The 21467-nt window shown below is 42.3% G+C and overlaps 1 protein-coding gene across 16 annotated transcripts in view; it reads right to left on the bottom strand.

Moving 5' to 3' along the window:
* Positions 1 to 21467, bottom strand: part of TJP2 (tight junction protein 2) — a 178538-nt gene that overhangs the window by 39167 nt on the left and 117904 nt on the right. For 13 of the 16 annotated variants that reach the window (XM_078367005.1, XM_035302977.3, XM_035303066.3 and 10 more), the window contains 2 exons: positions 5186 to 5239; positions 1283 to 1407 (listed from right to left, as the gene is read on the bottom strand). In XM_078367005.1, the coding sequence (XP_078223131.1) occupies positions 1283 to 1407; positions 5186 to 5230 (170 nt within the window). In that variant the 5' untranslated portion in view covers positions 5231 to 5239. Of the gene's footprint in view, positions 1 to 1282; positions 1408 to 5185; positions 5240 to 11927; positions 12007 to 21467 lie in introns of those variants that run through there. The other 3 variants (XM_008995908.5, XM_002742876.6, XM_008995926.5) reach the window with 1 other exon arrangement.

The raw sequence follows: 21467 nt of genomic DNA, 5'->3' as shown, positions 1-21467 counted from the left end.
CCCCAGGATGGAGTGCAGTAACATGACTGATCATAGCTCACTGCAACCTCAACTTCCTGAGCTCAAAGGATTCCCCACCTCAGCTTCCAGAGCAGCTGGGACCCGAGAAGGCGCATGCCATCACAACAGGGTCTCACTATGTTGCCCGGGATGGTCTTGAACACGTGGCCGCAAGTGTTCCTGGTACCTCAGCCTCCCAAAATGCAGGATTAGGCGTAAGCCACTGTGCTTAGCTCACAGAAGCTTTAAAATCAGTAGAACCTAAACTTTTGAGCTATTTAGCCAATGCAGCCATAAAGTTAGCTTTCAATTTTGTCCTAAGAAGTTATCCTGTGGGAATCAGGCATGCATCATTTAAAATGGCATTTACCAGCCAGTTGTGGTGGCTCATGCCTGTAATCCCAGCACTTTGGGAGGCTGAGGTGGGCAGATCACTTGAGGTCAGGAGTTAGAAACCAGCCTGGTCTTTTGGATTTTTAGTAGAGAAACCCTGTCTCTACTAAAACACAAAAATTAGCTGGGTGTGGTGGCAGGCACCTGTAATCCCAGCCACTTGGGTGGCTGACGCAGTAGAGAATCACTTGAACTCAGAAGGTGATGGTTGTATGAGCTGAGATTGCATCACTGCACTTGAGACTGGGCAACAGAGAGACTCTGTCTCAAAAAAAAAAAAAAATTAAATTAAATGGCATTACCTCTTCAGGCCAGAAAGCTGGCAGTTAGAAAACTTGTGGTTTTCCTATAGCAAAATTTCCCAACTTCCATATCCCTCTTACAAATAAGATAATCAATAAACCAAAGTCTCCTCATTACATTCTTAAAGAATATAAATTAAGGCTGGTCCGACGGTAGTGGGTTATCAGAACTTATTAACATTAGTGTCACTAAAGTTGGTATACAACCCTCACTGCTAAATTTGACTGGCTTTAAAATATATGTATATAAATTAAAACAAATATAAACAGTGTTGGGTAAACATTAGGGGTAAGAAGCATGCCAATTTAAAACTCCATGTGCAGAAATGATTCCCAAACCTAGGAGGGATGTTAGGAACTATCTTCCTATGGAAACAACCGCCCTCCTTGCTCCAAAGCTGGCGTATTCCCAAGGTTTGGATATTGTTCAAACATGGTATGTGATGGCTTCCATTCCAGCTTGAAGACTTTTCAAATATTATATAAAAGTGTGTTGCTTTCTCTTTTTTTTTATAAAGTGCATACCAACGAAACATCCTGTCTAGGGCCAACCAGAGGGGCTGGCAGGGGCAAGGGCAGACACTCACTGGAGCAGCCCATCGGCAGGCCCACCCGGCAGTACATCAGAAATGACAATTGACGTCTCTCCATTTTCAAAGTGGGGGTTGTCTCTGCCTCCAGACACTGCAATTCCAAATCCTCTTTTGGAATCCTGTACATCAGAAAGGAGAAATATTAAAAATCCTTCAATAACTGGCTTTCAGGATTTATTACAAGCACTCAATAAAATAAAGGTCAAATCAATAAGCAGAGACTGTTCAGGAACAGATGGGCTTACAGAAACAAATGAGAAACAAAATAGAGCATAGTCAGAGTCAGCTCACAAGTTTATAAAGGGAAATTCCTTATCTGAAAGAAACAGCCTGTGGAGGCTGGAAAGGATAGATAGTGCAAACTGGAGTTATCACTAGGAGCTGGCAGGGATAGGAAACAATGTCTTTGGTCCAAATAGGGATGTACTGTTTGAAGTGTCAACTGTACTTCTTCGCATCATTGCTGGCCTGAGCTGGAACAACTTCAGTAAAAACGAAATCTGTACTAAAACTGTATGTTTTTTAACTTTCAGATTTTCTTATTGCCTTTTTTTTAAGAGACAGAGTTTGTATCTGTTACTAGGCTGGAGTGCAGTGGTTTGATCACTGCTCACTGCAGACTCAAATTTCTAGGCTCAAATGAGCCTCTTGCCTCAACCTTCCAAAGCCCTGGGATTACAACAGGGAGCCACTGTGCCTGGCCTGTACTATAAAGATTTTTACTTCTTCTGTATGTTATGATGGTTTGACATCTTAAAAATAAAACTTTCTGCCTAGGCACATGGCTCATGCCTATAATCCCAGCATTTTGGGAGGCCAAGGCGGGCAAATTATTTGAGTCCAAGAGTTTGAGACCAGTCTGGGCAACATGGTAAAACCCTGTCTTTACTAGAAATACAAAAAATTAGCTGGTCATGTGCCCACTAAAAAATTAGTGGTGTGTCCCAGCACACCTCATGGGAAGAAAAGAAAGGCCTTGCCAGCACCTAAAAAAGAAGAAAAAGAAAAAAAAATTCGTGGTGTGCACCTGTAGTCCCAGATATTGGAGAGGCTGAGGTGGGAGAATCACCTGAGCCTGTGAGGTCCAGGCTGCAACAAGCCAAGACAGCTTCTGCACTCCAAACTGGGCAACTGGAGTTGTCTCTAAAAAACGAAAATACCCACAACTTTCTAGCTGGAAAGAGACTACTCTTCCCAGTGCTAGCCAATCCTTTTTAATTTTATTTTTATTTTAGATGTGGGGTGCAGGTGCAGGTATACTGTCCGATGCTGAGGTTTGGGTTTCTAATGATTCTGTCAACCAAGTACTGAACACACAGTACCCAAGAAGTAGTTTGTCAATCTTTGCTCCTTTCCCTCCCTCCCTACTTTTGGAATTCCCAGTGTTTATTGTTCTATCTTTGTGTCCCTGTGTACGCAATGTTTAGCTCCCACTTCTAAGTGAGAACATGCGGTATTTAGTTTTCTACTTCTGCATTAATTTGCTTAGGATAATTGCCTCCAGGTGCATCTGTGTTGCTGCAAAGGACATGATTTCATTCTTTCTTATAGCCGTGTAAAATTGTGTTTTTCAAGTACACCTTTAACTTTAAAGTAGATAGATGAGTTTAGTTTCATTTCAACATACAATGAAAAAAAAGTAAATGGAATTTTTTTTTATTTTTTGAGACAGAGTCCAGCTCTGTTACCAGGCTGGAGTACAGTGGCTCGATCTTGATTCACTGCAACCTCTGCCTACTGGGTTAAATTCTCCTGCCTCAGCCTCCTGAGTAGCTGGGACTACAGACATGTGCCACCACGTCCACCTAATTTTTGTATTTTTAGTAGAGAGACGGGGTTTTACCATATTGGCCAGATTTTTAGTAGAGACAGGGTTTTACCATATTGGCCAGGATGGTCTCGATCTCCTGGCTTTGTGATACATCTGCCTCAGCCTCCCAAAGTGTGGGGATTACAGGTGTGAGCCACCGCACCCAACCCGTAAATGGATTTTAAAGATAAAATTTGAACATAAAATATGTGTTGAGATCTCATGAGAAAGCAAAGCATTATACCTTTTTCTACATGCATGGAAGACGGAAAATACAGATTTATTACAACCATGATTGGTGCACACAATGGTGAGCAGAGATAATACATAATCCTAATTCATTTGTGTTTTAAAAGGCTAAGCCTGGGCCAGGCGAAGTGGCTCACACCTGTAATCCCTGCATTTTGGGAGACCAAAGCAGGTGAATTGCTTGAGTCCAGGAGTTCGAGAGCAGCCTGGCCAACATGTCAAAACACCAAAAATTAGCCAGGCATAGTGGCAGGAACCTGTAATCCCAGCTACTCAGGAGGCTGGGGCAGGAGAATCGCTTGAACCAGAGAGGCGAAGGTTGCAGTAAGCTGAGATCGTGCCACTACACTCCAGCCTGGGCAATGAAGTGAGACTTGGTTTCAAGAAAAAAATCTAAGCCCAGTTTTATCCAGATGATATGGATATATGTGACTGAATATTCTTAAGTTTGGGTTCGATTATATAAAAATTTACTCCAAGGCTAAAAGAAAATCTTTCCTCTTAAGAAAAGTTTCCCATGTGGGGCCCACTCTGCTGACTAATTATAAACAATTACTAACTCAAAACAGGTTGGGGGTGTTGTCTATTAATCACATGGCTTTGAAGTTGGCAGCACCACTAGCTGGCACCTGGTTTTAGACAGAGGCAGCTCCATCCTCTATGCCAAGCACAAAAAAAATCCCTGACCTCTGCCAATTTGGGGTCCACAACTCAAGGAATGTATGAAGTGCTCAGGGAAAGGGCAGAGGAGAGTGAGAAAGATGAGAAGAGTTGAAAAATAAGACCTATACAGAAAAAACCTCTCAACTGAAGAAATCGTGATTACTGATCTGGAAGTTTGGGCACCTGGGCATTGAACCAGAGACATTTTTTTCTACCTGGATTAATTTGATAAACATTAATTTCAGGAATGCCTTTAATATTCATAGAAGACAAAACTCGAAGTTCACAGTTCTGAGGATCAAAGGAAAACTCTCCTTATGAGGAACATAACAGTCCCTCTATGAGATAACAGACCCTGGGGAATTCACAGCCAAAAGAAGCTCCCTGCAGAATCCAGGAAAATCACAGTGATGATGACTGGAAGGCAGCTTGATGGAATAAAAATACAGAAATATGAGTGCAGCTCTCCAGCTCAGCCTTACACAAATGAGGATCTACACTTTTTAAGAGTTGAAAGATATGTATAATATGTCATAATTAAAATTACAGGGCCAGGTGTGGTGGCTCATGCCTATAAAGGAGGCCAAGGCGGGCGAATCACCCGAGGGCAGGAGTTCGAGACCAGCCTGGCCAAAATGGTGAAACCCTATCTCTACCAAAAATACAAAAATTAGCCAGGTGTGGTGGTGCATGCCTGTAATCCCAGCTACTCTGGAGGCTGAGGCAAGAAAATTGCTTGAACCTGGGAGATGGAGGTGGAAGTGAGCCAAGATCAGGCTACTGCACTCCAGCCTGGGCGACAGAGTAAGACTCTGTCTCAAAAAAAAAAAGAAATTTCAGAAGTTGTAAAAAGTTCCCTCAACATTCAAACAGTACAGGTCATTTTCATTCTTCCCTTTCTTTTCTCTCTTTCATAACCTGTTCCATCTGGAGGTAAGTGTATGCACTAAATAACCTCTAAAATGTTCCAAATTAAACAGTTCTTAACCAAAAAATATAATAGCATGCAAATCTTTGTTAACATAGTAATTATTGCCAGTTAGTATCTACAATGGATTATGCACCTCAAGGGTAAAAAAAAAGGCCAAAACTGTGTGTAGGCAAAAATAAGTAAGATCCATGATCTGTAAAATCAAGAGCATGACTGTAGAATACATGAAATGTGCAGAACTCACCTTTTGCAGGGTCACAGTGTACTGTTCCCATATCAGCTCTTCCATGCCTGGGGCCTGTTTTAAAACAGCAAAACCAATCTGATGAAAACCACGACTTTTTCAATGCCGGAAATGAAATTGTATTTCAAAATGCCTCAACATAATGTCCAGTTCACACTTTCTATACCGAAGAGTTAATATTTGTTCATTATGCTACCTATTTTCAAACACACTCTCCTTCAATGAAATGAAACTAGAAACAAAACTTGAAAGGTAAGTGAAATATACAGCGAGAGATAGACCCTAAAAAGAATAGAATGTTAAGTGCTGAGTCCTTTTATTATCACTATTCCAAAACATTGTCATCATAAAACCCCTTCAAAAATATCTAGTTTTAAATAGATTCTTTTTTTTAAAATCATTCTCCCCCTTCTTCCTGTCAAAGGTGACCTTGTAGGCAAGTTTTCTGCATGTTTATGTCTAAAAATAGCCTTATCATAGGGTATTGCCCAATTGGGTGATCTGTGAGAGCTTTTGGCTTTTTCTCCATCTGTATTGCTGGGTATGAAAGATGAAAATATTTTCATAAATGGACCACTGGGCCTTCCATCTCTGATAATGTTCCAAAGTAGGTATCCAGAAAAAACTAAAACTGGTGGTATCATTTTAAAAATAATAATCCATTAAATGCGGGCTGCCTGTGAGAAAGCAAGAAATGCCAAGAACGCTGAGAACTACAGAGATAAGCCACACTGAAGCAGGCATGTAGAGGAGGCTGGGGATCCAAACACGGGAGAGAGCAGGTCTGGGTGGATGTATTAGGGGACAAAAATACCAGCACACAGACTGCAGGGACTGTCTCATCCACAGCTACAGGTAGAGTGGAAATAACTAGAAATAAAACCCTGGAGAATTTCTATCAACAGACACGTATTCACACAGGTTTGGGCATTCATATTACAGATGTGACCATACCCTGCCAAACACTCATGCCTACAGTGGTTCTGCACTGGCCAAACCACCAGGTACACAGAGGCAGATGTGAATCCTCTCCAGAGATCACATTCAAACACAGCCTTCAAAGACTCTCCAGATAGTATGTATCCGAGGAAAGGAGTCCAAAATTTCAACATCTGTATCACCATGAGTGAGAGGTAAAAGAAAACATAAACTGAAGAATCAAAGACTTTAAATATTTGAAATACCAGCCACAGACAAAAATGGAGTATCTACAATATGTGCATGTTTTAAGAAATTAGAAGAAGAGCTGGTGCAGCGGCTCACGTCTGTATTCCCAGCACTCAGACAGGCTGAAGCAGGAGGACTGCTTGAGCCTAGGAGTTCACAACCAGCCTGTGCAACATAGTGAGAGACCCCCTGTCTACAAAAAATTTCTTAAAGTTAGCCAGGCATGGTGGCACACGCCATAGTCCCATCTATGCAGGAGGCTGCAGCGGGGTAATCAGTTGAGTGCAGGAGTTTGAGACCGACCTGGGCAACATAGTAAGACCCCATCTGTATACTAAAAAAAAAAAAAATCAGCCGGTTGCAGTGGCTCAAGCCTGTAATCCCAGCACTTTGGGAGGCTGAGGTGGGTGGATCACGAGGTCAAGAGATCGAGACCATCCTGGTCAACATGGTGAAACCGTCTCTACTAAAAATACAAAAAATTAGCTGGGCATGGTGGCTCGTGCCTACTCAGGAGGCTGAGGCAGGAGAATTGCCTGAACCCAGGAGGCGGAGGTTGCGGTGAGCTGAGATGGCGCCATTGCACTCCAGCCTGGGTAACAAGAGTGAAACTCCGTCTAAAAAAAAAAAAAATCAAAATACTTGAGAAAGGACAGAATGAGAGATCTCTACTACTAGCAATCCTGGGACTCGGTAGTGAATGGTGCCCGGGGTGCCAGGGACACAAGCATCCCCAGAGTGCAAGATTTAGGTTAAATGAAGGCCCATCAACACAAGGAAATATGTAAACATTCCATAAGATTATCTAAATTATGTAAAATTCCCAAATTACTTAAAATCTGTTCACTGTGACAACTGTTCTTCAATTTAAAAAAATAAAAGTGAATTTTCAGGTGAGATTTTTATATCCTACTCATCTTTGTCCCATTATCTGCTAGAACAGTGTCCGGCACACAAAGTAGGCACTCAAAGTTTTTTCTTTTTAATACATCAAGAGATGGATACACTATTCATTCATCATTCAATTAGTAAGAGTGAAGCACTGATTACTGTTACTTACAAATTTTATTTTTTTGAGACAGGGTCTCACTCTGTTACCCAGGCTGGAGTGCAGGGGTATGATCTAGGGTCCACCTACTGGGTTCAAGAGATTCTTATGCCTCAGCCTCCCGAGTAGCTGGGATTACAGGTGTGCGCCACCGGGCCCAGTTCATTTTCTTGTATTTGTGGTAGAGAGAGGCTTCGTCATGTTTGCCGGGCTCGTCTCGAACTCCTGACCTCAAATGATCTACCTGCCTTAGCCTTCCAAAGTGCTGGGATTACAGGTGTGAGCTACCATGCCTGGCCTATAAATTTTCTTAAAGGAAGTTTCTAGGGAATTTGTGGCTCTCTGCTTCTTTGATAGCACACGTGAGGTGGGTGGGCTAAAAACTCAGGTGCCCATGGTCTGACTTTCTAGATGTACTCTACAGCCATTTCTCTCTGGAATTTTGTCTGTTATCTAAAACAGCATTTTTCAATATGTGGCAGTATAACAAATTTCCCAAGATTTTAATGAAGTTATTCATATACTTTTAAAAGTTTTCTTAAAGGGAAACAGAAAGCAAAAACCTGACCGGGCACAGTGGTTCATGCCTGTAATCTTAACACTTTGGGAGGCTGAGGCAGGTGGATAACTTGAGGCCAGAAGTTCAAAACCAGACTGGCCAACATGATGAAACCCTGTGTCTACAGACACACAAAAAATTAACCAGGTGTGGTGGTGCATGTCTGTAGTCTCAGCTCCTTGGGAGGCTGAAGCAAAAGAATCACTTGAACCTGGGAGGTAGAGGTTGCAGTGAATAGAGATTTCGCCACTGTACTCCAGAGCGAGACTGTCTCAAAAAAAAAAAAAAAGAAAGAAGAAAGAAAGAAAGAAAGAAAGAAAGAAAGAAAGAAAGAAAGAAAGAAAGAAAGAAAGAAAAAGCAGCAGCAGAAACTCAACTGAACTCCTGCAGTAAATCTGAATTGGTTGCCCTTTTCCATTTCCATGGAACACTGTACTAACTCCCTGCCAACTTCAATTTTAGATGTGGCCTTAGTAAAACCAAGCCACTACCACCCAGAAATGACCTTAGGAGCATGCGCACTTCTCCAAGCTCATCTTCTCAATGCTTTCTTATACCTTCAAGCTGTCAAATTTCAACAAAGTGAATTAATCTAGAATTTGCGGCAAAATAAATATATTTGCTAACTCTTCTTTGGATATAGTCATAACCCCATGAATTAAGGGGGAAAAAAAATCACATGGGACCCTCCCCACAAAATTTATTTTAAAATTATCAGGAAAAAACTAACTAGAACTATGACAATCATCTCCAGGATTGGGCAATGATACATAGCAAAAAATGTTAAATATCCCAAGGAGCTGTGGTATTATAGAGAATATTTTCATAAGTATATTACTTTTAGAATACATTTCTATTTTACAATTTAAAACTACAAACTCTTCTTTTTGAAGTTTTGGATTTAAATTTGTTTATCATTTAGCCAAATAAATTAGTTCCTGCAAAATGTTATTTTTTAAATGTGGCTCGAGTAGAATGAATCTGGCTTTTGAAATTCACAGCCCTTCAATAATGAGATGATACGATCTTTAAGTGCTCCTGTGCTGCCTGCAAGGGTAATTTAAATTAAATTTGTCAGAGAGAGGATTAATCTCCTACCGCTACCACCACCAATCAGACTTTGCTATAAACTTGCCTGGTGCCTGAAACCAGTCAGACTCTGCAAGGCTTCTTCTTACCTATTGTTAACAGGTAGTAAAATTAACCATTAGCTACTTAATGTAATATTCAAAGAATACATGCTCTGCTAAGCCAACTGATAAATAGAAAATCTTAATTTTAAAGGGAGGGAACCATAGTAAAAATAATTTTTAGTAGCTCTATTGAGCATTAAAAATATACCATAACTATGTATATTTGGCCTACAGAATTGTGACTTTGGGGGAAAGTCTCACAGAAAACCTTTCATTATTCACTCTTTTGTTCATTTATTCAAAAACATTTATAAGCATCCACTTTCTGGCAAGCATGTGGTTTGTGGCACTTCGGACCCACCGGTGAATAGAATTGCCAAAGCCTTTGGGCAGCTTACCAACTAACTACAAGTGTACCCAAAGAGCAAACCGCAAACCACTGAGTACCTTTCCTGCCTCATTTACGCATTTTTTTTTTAGAAACACAGAGCACCCTACCTAATCATCCTGATTCCATCAGCTCTGGGAACATCCCTGGGCACAGGCTGCCAGGGTACAGCAGCTTAGCTGAGAGCTGTGGTCATTACATTCAAACTGGGCCACTGGGCTCTGGTCCCACCCAACTTGTGCTTGGTTAGGCGCAGATGAGACTTGCTAGCAATATCCGACCTTTCTCTGAATGACAGCAGGCACCCACTTACACTGGGGCTGGTGGGGCGCAGGGAGCTTTACAGGGAGCCCCTTAGAAAGAGCACACAGATATCAGAGTTAAAGGTATGCACATTCCACAACACAGTGATTCCTCTACCCCAGCAGAGGCCCTACAGAACGGTGTGACTATGTGCACAAGGATATGTGTATAGAGTATTCATAGCAGCACTGTTCTCAAGAGCCAAAACCTGGAAAATATCTGAGTATCTATCAAGGGCAGGATGGACAAATGGATACATTATTAAAATACAATATTATCCTGCAGAACAAACCACAGTCACACAGACTGCCACAAAAGGGATGCATCTCAAATAGAAAGTTGAGTGAAAAACACCCCAGAAGGATCTGTAGAGTGTGATACCATTTTTACATGGCTCAAAAACACCAGTGTTTAAAAACAACTTGAATATACTTAACACTAATGAACTGTACACTTAAATATGGTAAAGACAGTAAATTTTACATTACACATTTTTTACTGCAGTAAAAAAATTGCCAACAAAATTAATCTATTGTTTAGTGATATATGTATGTATGTATGTGCATGTGTGTGTGTGTGTGTGTGTGTGTGTGTGTGTGTGTGTATGCAATGCACGCAGTGAAAATATAAAGAAAAAGCAAGGGAATACAAAATACAACATTCAGGATGAGGTGACCTGGGCAGGAGGCAGAGCATGGTAGGAGGCATACAAATTTCCCTCGTGTTTTGTCTTGGTGAGGGTCTGCAGACATGTGTGATGGGCACGTGGTATTTGTTTAATTATTATGCTTCAAGATTTAGATATTTAATTCTTTTATGGTACCAAACATTTCATAAGTTTAAAAACAAGGAGACAAGTGGGTGAACATCAAAATGAATACTGATTCCTGGTGAAGGATCTAATATCAAGTGGTACAGGTGTATTTAATAGCAAATTTTTCAATGCACTTCAGGTTTTGCAAAGTGCAGAAAAGGGTATAATCATTCCAACTAGAGGGAGGGCGAGTTGAGAGATGGTAGTAATTTGAAAGAGGTAAGGGAGGCAAAGCAAGGCAGGTGCCATGAGCAGGGTGGGGATACAGGTTAGGTCTGGAGAGTTGGGGGGGGGTGTGTACAGAAAATGCCAAGTCACCTTTTTAATCCAAGTGTCAACATTCTATCTATCAGGGGGATCCTCAATGTGATTTCATCATCTTTCCCTATCACTTTCACTTTTCCTGTAAGTAGTGTTCATGACAACTCCCTTTATATCATAACAGGTTATTCTTAGAACGCATGGAAAGTTAAAAGTGAACTAATTTTCCTACCATAAAAATTCGTTAACAGTAAGGTTTTTGTGTGACAAAAGAAGAGAAAGGAACTAAGGCAAATAGTTATTTGTTATTGTTCTTTAATCTTCTACTTTTTATAAAGCTTCTTTCCTTTGAAGAATCTAGGCCAGATAGGTAAAAATCCCATATATTTTACATAAAGAATGTAGAAACATGTTAAAAACCAACCCCAAAACAGATACCGAAGTGTTCATTGCCCAAAGTCCCCCTGAACAGGTGGCTTTTAGATTCTCTATCCACAGGCTGCTGCTGCCCAGTGACGGAGGTCAAAGCTAAAAACCGAAGATTAATCAAAAGCTGTCCACATAAGGGACAGGCTTCATAAAATCTCAAGCCATTAGGGTAAACCCTCACACATGTTCACACTGTAAGAGGAAAAAAAGAACATGTGAAAACATTTTTTCTTCTAAGTTAGGAGCCTAGACATAATAAGGATGTAGATTTCTGCAGCGTAAGAAAGCGAAGTTTTATCTCAAAGCAAGAAATTCTCAAACATGAGCAAATACAAAAGGCAGTAGGTTAAGCTCTACCCAGGAAGCAAAACCATTACAGATTCCTAGCACATGGAAAACAGCAGTCTCTGATCCACACATCCAGTAAGAGGCTATCAGTTTCACACAGATCTGCTAAAAATAATACGAGTATTTTTTTAAAACCCACCATTGACTACAGCCTACAATCACAATTTGTCACTGGAAGCTGCCAGAAACAAATAAATCTGAGAATAAAGGAGTCACTGTGAGTGGTTTTGCTTCCCTCCCCTTCCCACAAAAGGTTGGGGAAAACAAGGGGAGAGCTTGCAGAGGGACTCACGTGGCCTTTCCATCTCCCCAACTTTTTAACAGCCTGGATCCACATCCTATGAAGGACTTGAGCAGTCTTCATGGTCTCTGGAGATGCATGGGCCAGGCCACCGCCTACATCCTAGGCTGCTCACCCATTTCCATCACTCCACGTGGTTACGTAAGGCGGATACAATAGTGGCCCACATTCCCAGCAAATCCTGTTGTCATCTCACACAGTAACACATCCATACGGCAGGGATGCCAAACGCTTTGAAAAGCACTACTTATGAGGAAAAAGAAAGCAGTTTGGATCTGCACCACTTTAACAGCTTTCTTTTTCTCCCTCTCTTTCCCTTGCCAGAGAACTAGAGCATCAAAACAGATATTTCTTTTCAGCACGTAAAATGATTCAGCATCTAAGTTGAAAGTATTAAGTAAATGAGACATTTTAGAGCAACGCTATGGAAAAGAATATTTCGAGAAGTACTTATTTTTACAGTATTGACCCCTGTTACACAAACACACACACACACACACACACACACACACACGTATTAGCCAGCTAGAAATAAAGTAGCAATGTTTTAGGTCAACTGAATGGCTAATGTTACACAGAAATTAAAAGGCATGAAGAGAAAATGTTCTAAGTTCTTGGAGATAACAAGAGGAAGATAAGACTTAGTCATTTGGTGCTGCTCAGAGACAACTCAGGGACAGAATGCTTGTTCAGCAAAGTTTCACTTTCTAACCTTTTTGAAAACTTAGCAGATAAAAGAATAACAAAGAGCCCTGCCGTCTGTTTCTTTGTCTTTACCACGTGGAGAGAAGGGAGGGGTGGAGAAGCAAATTTTAGGTTGCTGAACATCTACCAGAGATTTTATGGGATGCCTGGGGCTTGGAAGCTGGGGTTGGGATTTCAGAAGCCTGGTCTTGGGGAGCCTCTGGCCAACGCTCGCTACCATAGTGTATGTTATATGCCAATGGGCTGCGCCAAGCAGCTTGCAAATGGAAAGTGCGCCATTTGATTTGAGGCTGAGCTGTGTATCAATCTGGACCATGAGATGGCCACCATCTAGGAAACAAGGCGAAGCAGAGCCAAGAAAGTGATTTTTAAAGTCACAAGATCTGGAGTGGGATCCTTGTCCTGTCACTTAGCTGTGGGGCCTTGGATACACTATACCTTCTTTATACAGTGGAGATAAAACCATCTACACCTCAGAAGGGCAATCTCGGCAAGAAAAGAGGCAATCTCTACAAAGCATTCATGCTGGTACTGGATAGGCACAGGGAAATGTGTGTGTCCTTCCCTAAGAGTCTCTGAGAGTAAGTTCTCAGTTGAGTTCTTCCAGAGTATTATAACAACTAAACGAGATCAAAAGTGAATGAAAGTTTATGCTTCAAATCCTACACTTTGCCAGGTGCAGTGGCTCATGTCTATAATCCTAGCACTTTGGGAGGCCAAGATGGGCAGATCGCTTGAGCCCAGGAGTTAGAGACCAGCCTGGCCAACATGGTAAAACCCCATTTCTACTAAAAATAGAAAAATTAGCTGGGCATGGTAGTACACACCTGTAGTCCCAGCTACTTGGGAGGCTGAGGTAGGAGGATCACTTGAGCCCAGGAGGTGGAGGTTGCAGTAACCTGAGATCAAGCCATTGCACTTTAGCCTGGGCGATAAGAGCGAAACTCCACCTCAAAAAAAAAAAAAAAAAAAAAAATCCTACACGTGAAGAGGGCAATAGGTACAAAGGAGGACCCTTGGAATCTGAGCAAGCATCCAAACCTCAACCTAGGCTGTGTAGACATGTGCAGGCTCTTACACACCAGCCCCAGGTTCAGCCCATGGCCTGGCTCACCAGGCCCCAGGTGCAGAGGAGCATGAGAACCTAGGCAACTCAGGGAGGGTTCAGGTCAGCTCACTCCTTCACTCTGACAGTCCTAAGGAAAACACCAGAGCTTACCATGATGCAGAAATAAATACTTCTTTGCCTTAAGTTCATGCATACTACCCAGAAATCAGAGGTGTCCTAGAATTTAAGAATTCCAGATTCATCTACAATGATTTCCAGAAGTCATAGTTTCTAGAAGCACTCATTTTATTTTAATTGTGCTAAAAAGCATATAACCTAAAATTTACTATCTTAACCATTTCTAAGTACAGTTAACCCTTGAACAACAAGATCTGAACTTTCCTGGGTTTTTTTTCAATAAAGTTGTACATTGTGTGCCTGCCTCCCATGCCTCCCCTTTATCTCCTCCACCTCCTCTTCCACCTCTGCTGCTCAGGCACAGCAAGACCAAACCCTTCTCTTCCTCAGCCTACTCATACTCAACATGAAGACAATGAGGATGAAGTCCTTTAGGGTGATCCACTTCCACTTAGTGAGTAGTAAATGTATTTGGTCTTCCCTAGCTTACTATTGTGAGAATACAGTATATAATACATATAACATATAAAGTATGTGTTAATTGAACGTTTAAGTTATGGTAAGGTTTCTGGTAAATAGCAGGCTATTAGTAGGTAAGTTTTGGGGGAGTCATGGATGTTTTTACTGTGTGAGGGTCGGCATTCCTAACCTCTCATTTTTCGAGGGCATACAGCGTAATAGTTGCTAAGCTTGAATGTATGTGTCCCACCAAAACTTATATGCTGGAACCTAAGACCCAATATGATAGTGTTAAGGGGTGGGGCTTTTCAGAGGTGATTAAGTTAAGAGGGTTCCACCCTCATGAATGGGATTCCTGTTCTTACAACAGGGCTGGAGGGACCCAGCTAAGCCCCCTTGCTCTTCCATCTCTTCTGCCATGTGAGGATACAGCGACAAGGCGCCATCTTGGAAGCAGAGAGCTGCCCTCACCAGATGCCAATTCTGCTGTTGCCTTGATCTTCAACTTCCCAGCCAAAACTGTGGGCAAAGAAATTTCTGTTTTTTATAAATTTCTCAGTTTCAGGTATTTGTTACAGGAGTAGGAATGGACAAAGACAGCAGTATATTCACACTTCAGAATATACTAAACTTAACTCTTCATCTTGGCCAGGCAACTCTTCATCTTGGCCTGACACCTGTAATCCCAGCACTTTGGGAGGCCAAGGTGGGTGGGCAGATCACAAGGTCAGGAGTTCGAGACAACCCTGGCCAATTTGGTGAAACCCCGTCTCTACTAAAAAATACAAAAATTAGCCAGGTGTGGTGGCAGGCACCGGTAATCTCAGCTACTCAGTAGGCTCAGGCAGAAAAATCGGTTGAACTAGGGAGGCAGAGGTTGCGGTGAGCAGTGATCATGTCATTGCACTCCTGCCTGGGCGACAGAGAGAAACTCCATCTCAAAAAAAAAAAAAAAAAAAAAAGAAGAAGAAGAAGAAAGTCTTCATCTTGCAAAACTGAAACTCTTACCTATCAAACAACTCACCATTTCCCTCTCCCCACAGCCCCTAGCAACCACCATTCTGTTTTGTGATTCTACAAATTTAACTACATTAGACACATCATACACATGGACTCAGGCAGGATTTGTCTTCCTGTGGCTTTACTTCACATAGCATAATGTCCTCAAGGTTTGTCTATGTAGTGGCATGTGTCAGGAGTTCCTCCCTTTTTAAGGCTGAATAATATTCTAATGGATGTATATGACACATTTCATTTACCCACTCATCTGTCAACAGACACTTGGGTTACTTTCACCTCTTAGCTATTATAAAAAATGGTGCCATGAACATGGGCATGCAAATATGCCATCACCAATTCTTTTTTTTTAAATTTATTGCATTTTAGGTTTTGGGGTACATGTGAAGAACATGCAAGATAGTTGCATAGGTACACACGTGGCAGTGTGATTTGCTGCCTTCCTCCCCTTCACCTATATCTGGCATTTCTCCCCATGCTATCTCTCGCAACTCCCCACCCACCGTTGTCCCTCCCCTATTCCCCCCAACAGACCCCAGTGTGTAGTGCTCCCCTCCCTGTGTCCATGCGTTCTCATTGTTCAACACCTGCCTATGAGTGAGAACATGCAGGCCATCACCAATTCTTTACTCATTCATTCCACAAATGTCGATGAAGTGCAGAGTGCTCTGAGGATCAAATGAAGGGCAAAAAAAAAATACAGCACTGCCCTCAGGAAGCTTTGCAGGAGCCAGCATCTGATCAAGGCAGGTTGGCCAGGGATGGTTTCCAAGAGCCAGGGACACTGAGATGAAGTCTGAAGGAAAGAGGATTGGGGTGTGGGGAGAAGAGTTTGTTCAGGGTCCAAAGAACAGCACAGGGCCTGACAAAGAAAAGGGGGAGGGGACAGTAGAGGATGGCCATCAGAATGTAAGAACAAACACAGCCTGCTCCAATCAGCACATCTTCTACCACTGGCATCAGAAGGATGTTTTGTGGTGGACAGCTGCCTCCATGAGAAGAGCTTATGGGTTTAAGGGTGTGCCTTCTCAAAGATTCCTAGCTTCCATACTCATAGATCCAAAAGCAACCATGCACCTGGCCCTGTGGAAGGAAAAACAAATCACCCCAAGTCCTGATGCTAAGGAAGTCACACAGCCCCGGGGGGAGGTGGGATGCAGCAATTACAACTCACTGTAAGTACAAGAGCCGACCAAGAGGCTCATTCATTCAACATAAACTCCCTGAGTATTTACGCCGAGCCAGTCACTGCCAGGGGATATGTGCCAAAGTCCTTTCCTCACAGGGAGGATTTTAACAGTGGAAGCAGACAAGAGTCAATATATATCATCATTTCAGGAAGTAACAAGTGCCATGGGATGGGAGACTGAGAAGAATTAATCCTAGGAAAATCTGAACAGCTCTCCAGATTGCTGATGGAACAGCAAATGCAAAGGCCCTGTGGTGGGAAACAAACATAGCACATTTAGGAATGAGAAAAGGCCACATGGGCTGGAGCAAGGTGAGTGATGGGGTTATAGCAATTACATGAAACATGAAGCGAGGCCAGCATGGTGGCTCAAGCCTATAATCCCAGCACTTTAGGAGGCTGAAGTGGGAGCATCAGTTGAGCTCAGGAGTTCAGGACCAGGCTGGACAACAAAGCAAGATACTATCTCTACAAAAAGAAAAAATTTTAAATCTAGTCATGTGCAATGGCCTGTGCCTATAGTCCTCGCTGCTCAGGAGACTGAGGTAGGAGGATCACTTGAGCCCAGGAGTTGGAGGCTGCAATGAGCTATGATTATGCCACCGCACTCCAGCCTTGGCAATACGGTGAGATCCTGTCTCTAGAAAATTAGTTAAAAAAAACACAGAACAGTGAAACTGATGGCACAGGCAGGTTGTTAACTGGGGATGAGAGGCCTTGGGTGGAGGGAGGTATGTCCCAACCACAGGGAGGCTCCCTCTTCCACAGCTTCACGCTGAAGGATGACTAACTGGTCAGGTGGGTGGGCATTCTACATAGAGGGAACAGCACATGTGGCGCCAGGAAAGATAATCTGCAAGGTGTGTTCAAGACATTGCGAGTACTCAGTGTGGCTGGGCAGTAAACTGTTTAATAACACACACAGGATTTTATGTTCTCAGCAGGGACAGACATGTCAAAACAGCTTGATCTACCGTTTGGGAACCTTAAAATGCATACTCACCCCAGAAATAGGAGACAAGATGAGTGTGAAAACTGGAAAGAAGTCATTAACTTTTGGCAGGGCACCACACCAAGTACTCAATATACAATTTTTCACTGAATGTCTACAACCCTATGAGTTATCAACCACCATCCCCATTTTGCAGATAGCAGAGCTAAGACCAGAGAGTGTACACAGCCCACCACTGTCGGAGATGGGATCTGAACTGCTGCTGACTCCAGACCCAATTCCTCTTCTCCATGAAGAATGTGATGTGAAACCTTGGGAGGGCACCATCTAGTAAGTGGGCCAACAGTTTTCTGCATAATGTTTCCCTCTGATGTGTGAGGTGTGTGTGTATTTGACACAGGTTCTTGTTCTGTTTGGATATGTGTGTGTGTATCTGCGACAGGCTCTTGTTCTGTCGCCCAAATGGGAGTGCAGTGGCGCAATCAGGGCTCGCTGCAGTTTCAACCTTCTGGGCTCAAGCAGTCCTCCCACCTCAGCCCCAGAGCAGCTGGGACTTAAAAGCACATGCCACCACACCTGGCTAATATTTTTTAATTTTCGTAGAGAGGAAGTCTTGCTACATTGCCTAGGCTGGTCTCAAACTCCTGAGACTCCTCTCGCCTCGGCCCCCCAAAGTGCTGGGATTACAGATGTGAGCTGCCATGTTCAGCCCCCTCTCGTATCATTTTGTGTCTGCTATGTCATTTTAGAGGCCAACTCAAATACTTAGAAAGAGACAGTGTAAAGAGATGGCTAGCTAGCCTACCTCCAGATGAAAATAGGGCTTTTATAGTTCCCCATCTGATGCCAGGAAATTGGTTTTATTTTTAGCTATTGTGAAGAATTTAGTCAAAATTCTGCTCACTGGACAAAACTTTGAAACAGACATCTAATAATAAAACAGAAAATGCTTTTTCCCAGAGAAGGCAGAAAATGAGTTCGATTCTTGTTCTTCCAAAAATGGATAATTTTTAACATCATAAACCAAGTCCTTTTCAGGGCACTTACCTGTGGTCTATTCAAACTTAAACCCCTTCTGGTACCCATAAACTAGTCGCATGGAATCCGACAATCCCTTACATAGTGTTTGTTTTACAAATAAAACTCTTTCATTATTTATTCTACATTTCACTTTTAGATGTGACTTCACCAGCTCCTTACCCTCCCTTCACAAGGCGCTAAGGTGAGTGCTAACAGTGGATGCTTACATCTAGTGTACACACTGTGCTCACAACACACACTTCACAATGGACACAGCCTGGTTATGACCAAATTGTATGACCTCAACCAACTTGCTTTACTTCTGACACTGTGCTAAAAGCTACATAAATAAGCTTAGAGAGGGGTTTGTGATAGGTCATTAGAATTAATACAACTGGATCCCAGACCTACTGCTGAAGAGTACCAGATTTACTGAGTTGTGTTTTTTAACCATATTGTCCTTTATTTACCTAAGGTAAATTTTTAGAATGCATTTAAAAAATAATAAAGAATTGGGAAAGGTGGCTGGGTGTGGTGGCTCAGGCCTCTAATCACAGCACCTTGGAAGGCCGAAGCACGCGGATCACCTGAGGTCAAGAGTTCAAAACCAGTCTGGCCAACATGGTGAAACCCCATCTCTACTGAAAAAATACAAAAATTAGCTGAGCGTGGTGGCAGGTGCCTGTAATTCCAGCTACTTGGGAGGCAGAGGCTGCAATGAGCTGAGATTGCACCACTGCACTCCAACAGGGGTGACAGAGCAAAACTCAGTCTCAAAAAAAAAAAAGACTTGAGAAAGGATGATAGGGTGCCAGAGGCAACCTGTAGCTTTCAAAGCAGTTGTGCTGAAATGCAAATGTCAATAAACTTAAACTCCAAAAACAGACGTCCTGCCAAGACTGCACCTCAACTCACCGGTGAGCTTGGGCGCTCATTAAATTCCACTGCCACTTCATCGAATAATGCCATCATCACCCATTTCACAGTGTGAAACCATGCAAACCCCATGAAAGCGCTCTGTAAAATCCAGGCTGGTAAACCTTCAAGTGGGAGGTGGACAATGGTGTCCACATAACACAGCGGTAGTAGCTCTGGAGACCATCACACACAACTGGGTCTAAGCTCAGCCCCTACACACTCTCCAAGCTCTGTTATCTGAACAGTTCACTTGGTAAGGCTCAGTTGCCTCATTTGCAAAATGGGGTCAAGATCCTTACCCTGTAAGAATTGTGAGGACTGAATAAAGTAATGCTTGTGGAGTATTCCTCAGTGCCCATCACAGGATAAGCACTCTTGATCAGGGTTTTCCATCATTAATACTGCAGTAGCAAGTAAGCTGACCACTCCCAAGTAAGAAAAGTCTGTTTTCTTCCTCTCAGAAGAGGATTAGCACATGGTAGAAAAAAGAAAAAGAAAAACAAAACCAACAGGTACATTACAGAACCCAAGATAATTGAAAATACATGTGTACACAACTTGTATACTAATGTTCATAGCAGTATTATTTAAAATAGCAAACAAGTGGAAACAGCCCAAAGGTCCATCAACTGATGACTGAATAAACAAATGTGGTATATCCATACAATAAACTGTTACTCAACCATAAACTGGACCAAAGTATCTACACACGCTACAACATGGATGATCCTTTAAAATAATATAAGCAGGGCCAGGCCCAATAGCTTACACCTGTAATCCCGGCACCGTGAGAGGTCAAGGTGGGTAGATCACTTGAGTGGAGCAGTTTGATACCAGCCTGGCCAACATGGTGAAACCCTGTCTCTACTAAAAATACAAAAAATTAACTAGGTGTGGTATCAAGCGCCTGTAATCCCAGCCACGGGGGAGGCTGAGGCAGAAGAATCACTTGAACCAGGGAGGTGGAGGTTGCAATGATCCAAGATCGTACCACTGCACTCCAGCCTGGGCAACAGAGTAAGATTCTGTCTCCAGAAAAAAATGTCTGTGTGTGTGTGTGTGTGTGTATGTGTGTGTGTATATGTGTGTGTGTGTGTGTGTGTGTGTGTGTGTGTGTGTGTGTATATATATACATATATGAAGCAAAAGAAGCCAGAAATAAAATGGCAAATATTATATGATGGCATTTATGTGAAATGTCAAGGAGGGGCAAATCCACAGAGGCTGAATGATCACTGGCTGCCTAAGGCTATGGGAGTTTGGGAGAAATGAGGAGTACTACTAATGGGTATAGAGCTTCCTTCTGGGGTGAAGAAAATGTTCTAAAATGAATTGTGGTGATGGCTGCACAACTCTGTGAATATACAGTACTAAAAACCATTGGTTGCATACTTTTACTTACAGTATATGAATTATATCTCAATAAAGCTGTTTTTTAAAAAAAGATTGCATCATAGACTCTGTAGTCAGAAAGTGTAGATTCAAATCCACGCTCTACCATTTACCTTGGGCAAACTGCTTAATTTCTCCTTGCCTCAGTTTCCTCCATCTGTAAAGCAGAGGCAGTAGCAGTAACAAGACCCACCTCTTTAGGGTTATTGTGAGAATTTAATCAGACAATGCATGTACAGAAATCAAGGTAATGCCTGGCACATAGCACATGCTCAATTTTAGCTATTATCAATATCATTAATAGACTCATTTTACAGAAAGGACACTAAAGTCAAAAATAAAGTAAGCTGGCTGAGGTCATAAAGTTAAAAAGTGGCAGAGGACAGATTCTAACAAAAAGTGGCAGTGCTGTGGCTAGAAATCTTATATCCTTTCCATCAAAGAACCCTGCTTCACCACTACACACCTCTTGTGCCTTCCAAAACCTACTAGTGACTGGTCACTGGCCTTTAAACCAGAAGAAATCCCAGCTGGGTTCAGTGGCTCATGCCTGAAATCCCAGCACATTGGGAGGCAGTGGAGAGAGCATTGCCTGAGCCCAGGAGTTTGGGACGGCAGTGAGCTATGATGGCACCACTGCACTCTAGCCTGGGTGACAGACTGAGACCCTGTCTCTTAAAAAACAAACAAACA

The sequence above is a fragment of the Callithrix jacchus genome, chromosome 1 (genome assembly GCF_049354715.1).
Source record: "Callithrix jacchus isolate 240 chromosome 1, calJac240_pri, whole genome shotgun sequence".
In the NCBI taxonomy this organism is placed as follows: Eukaryota; Metazoa; Chordata; class Mammalia; order Primates; family Cebidae; genus Callithrix; species Callithrix jacchus.
The sequence above is the reverse complement of the archived record's forward strand: the minus strand, read 5'-3'. Positions and strand labels throughout refer to the sequence as shown.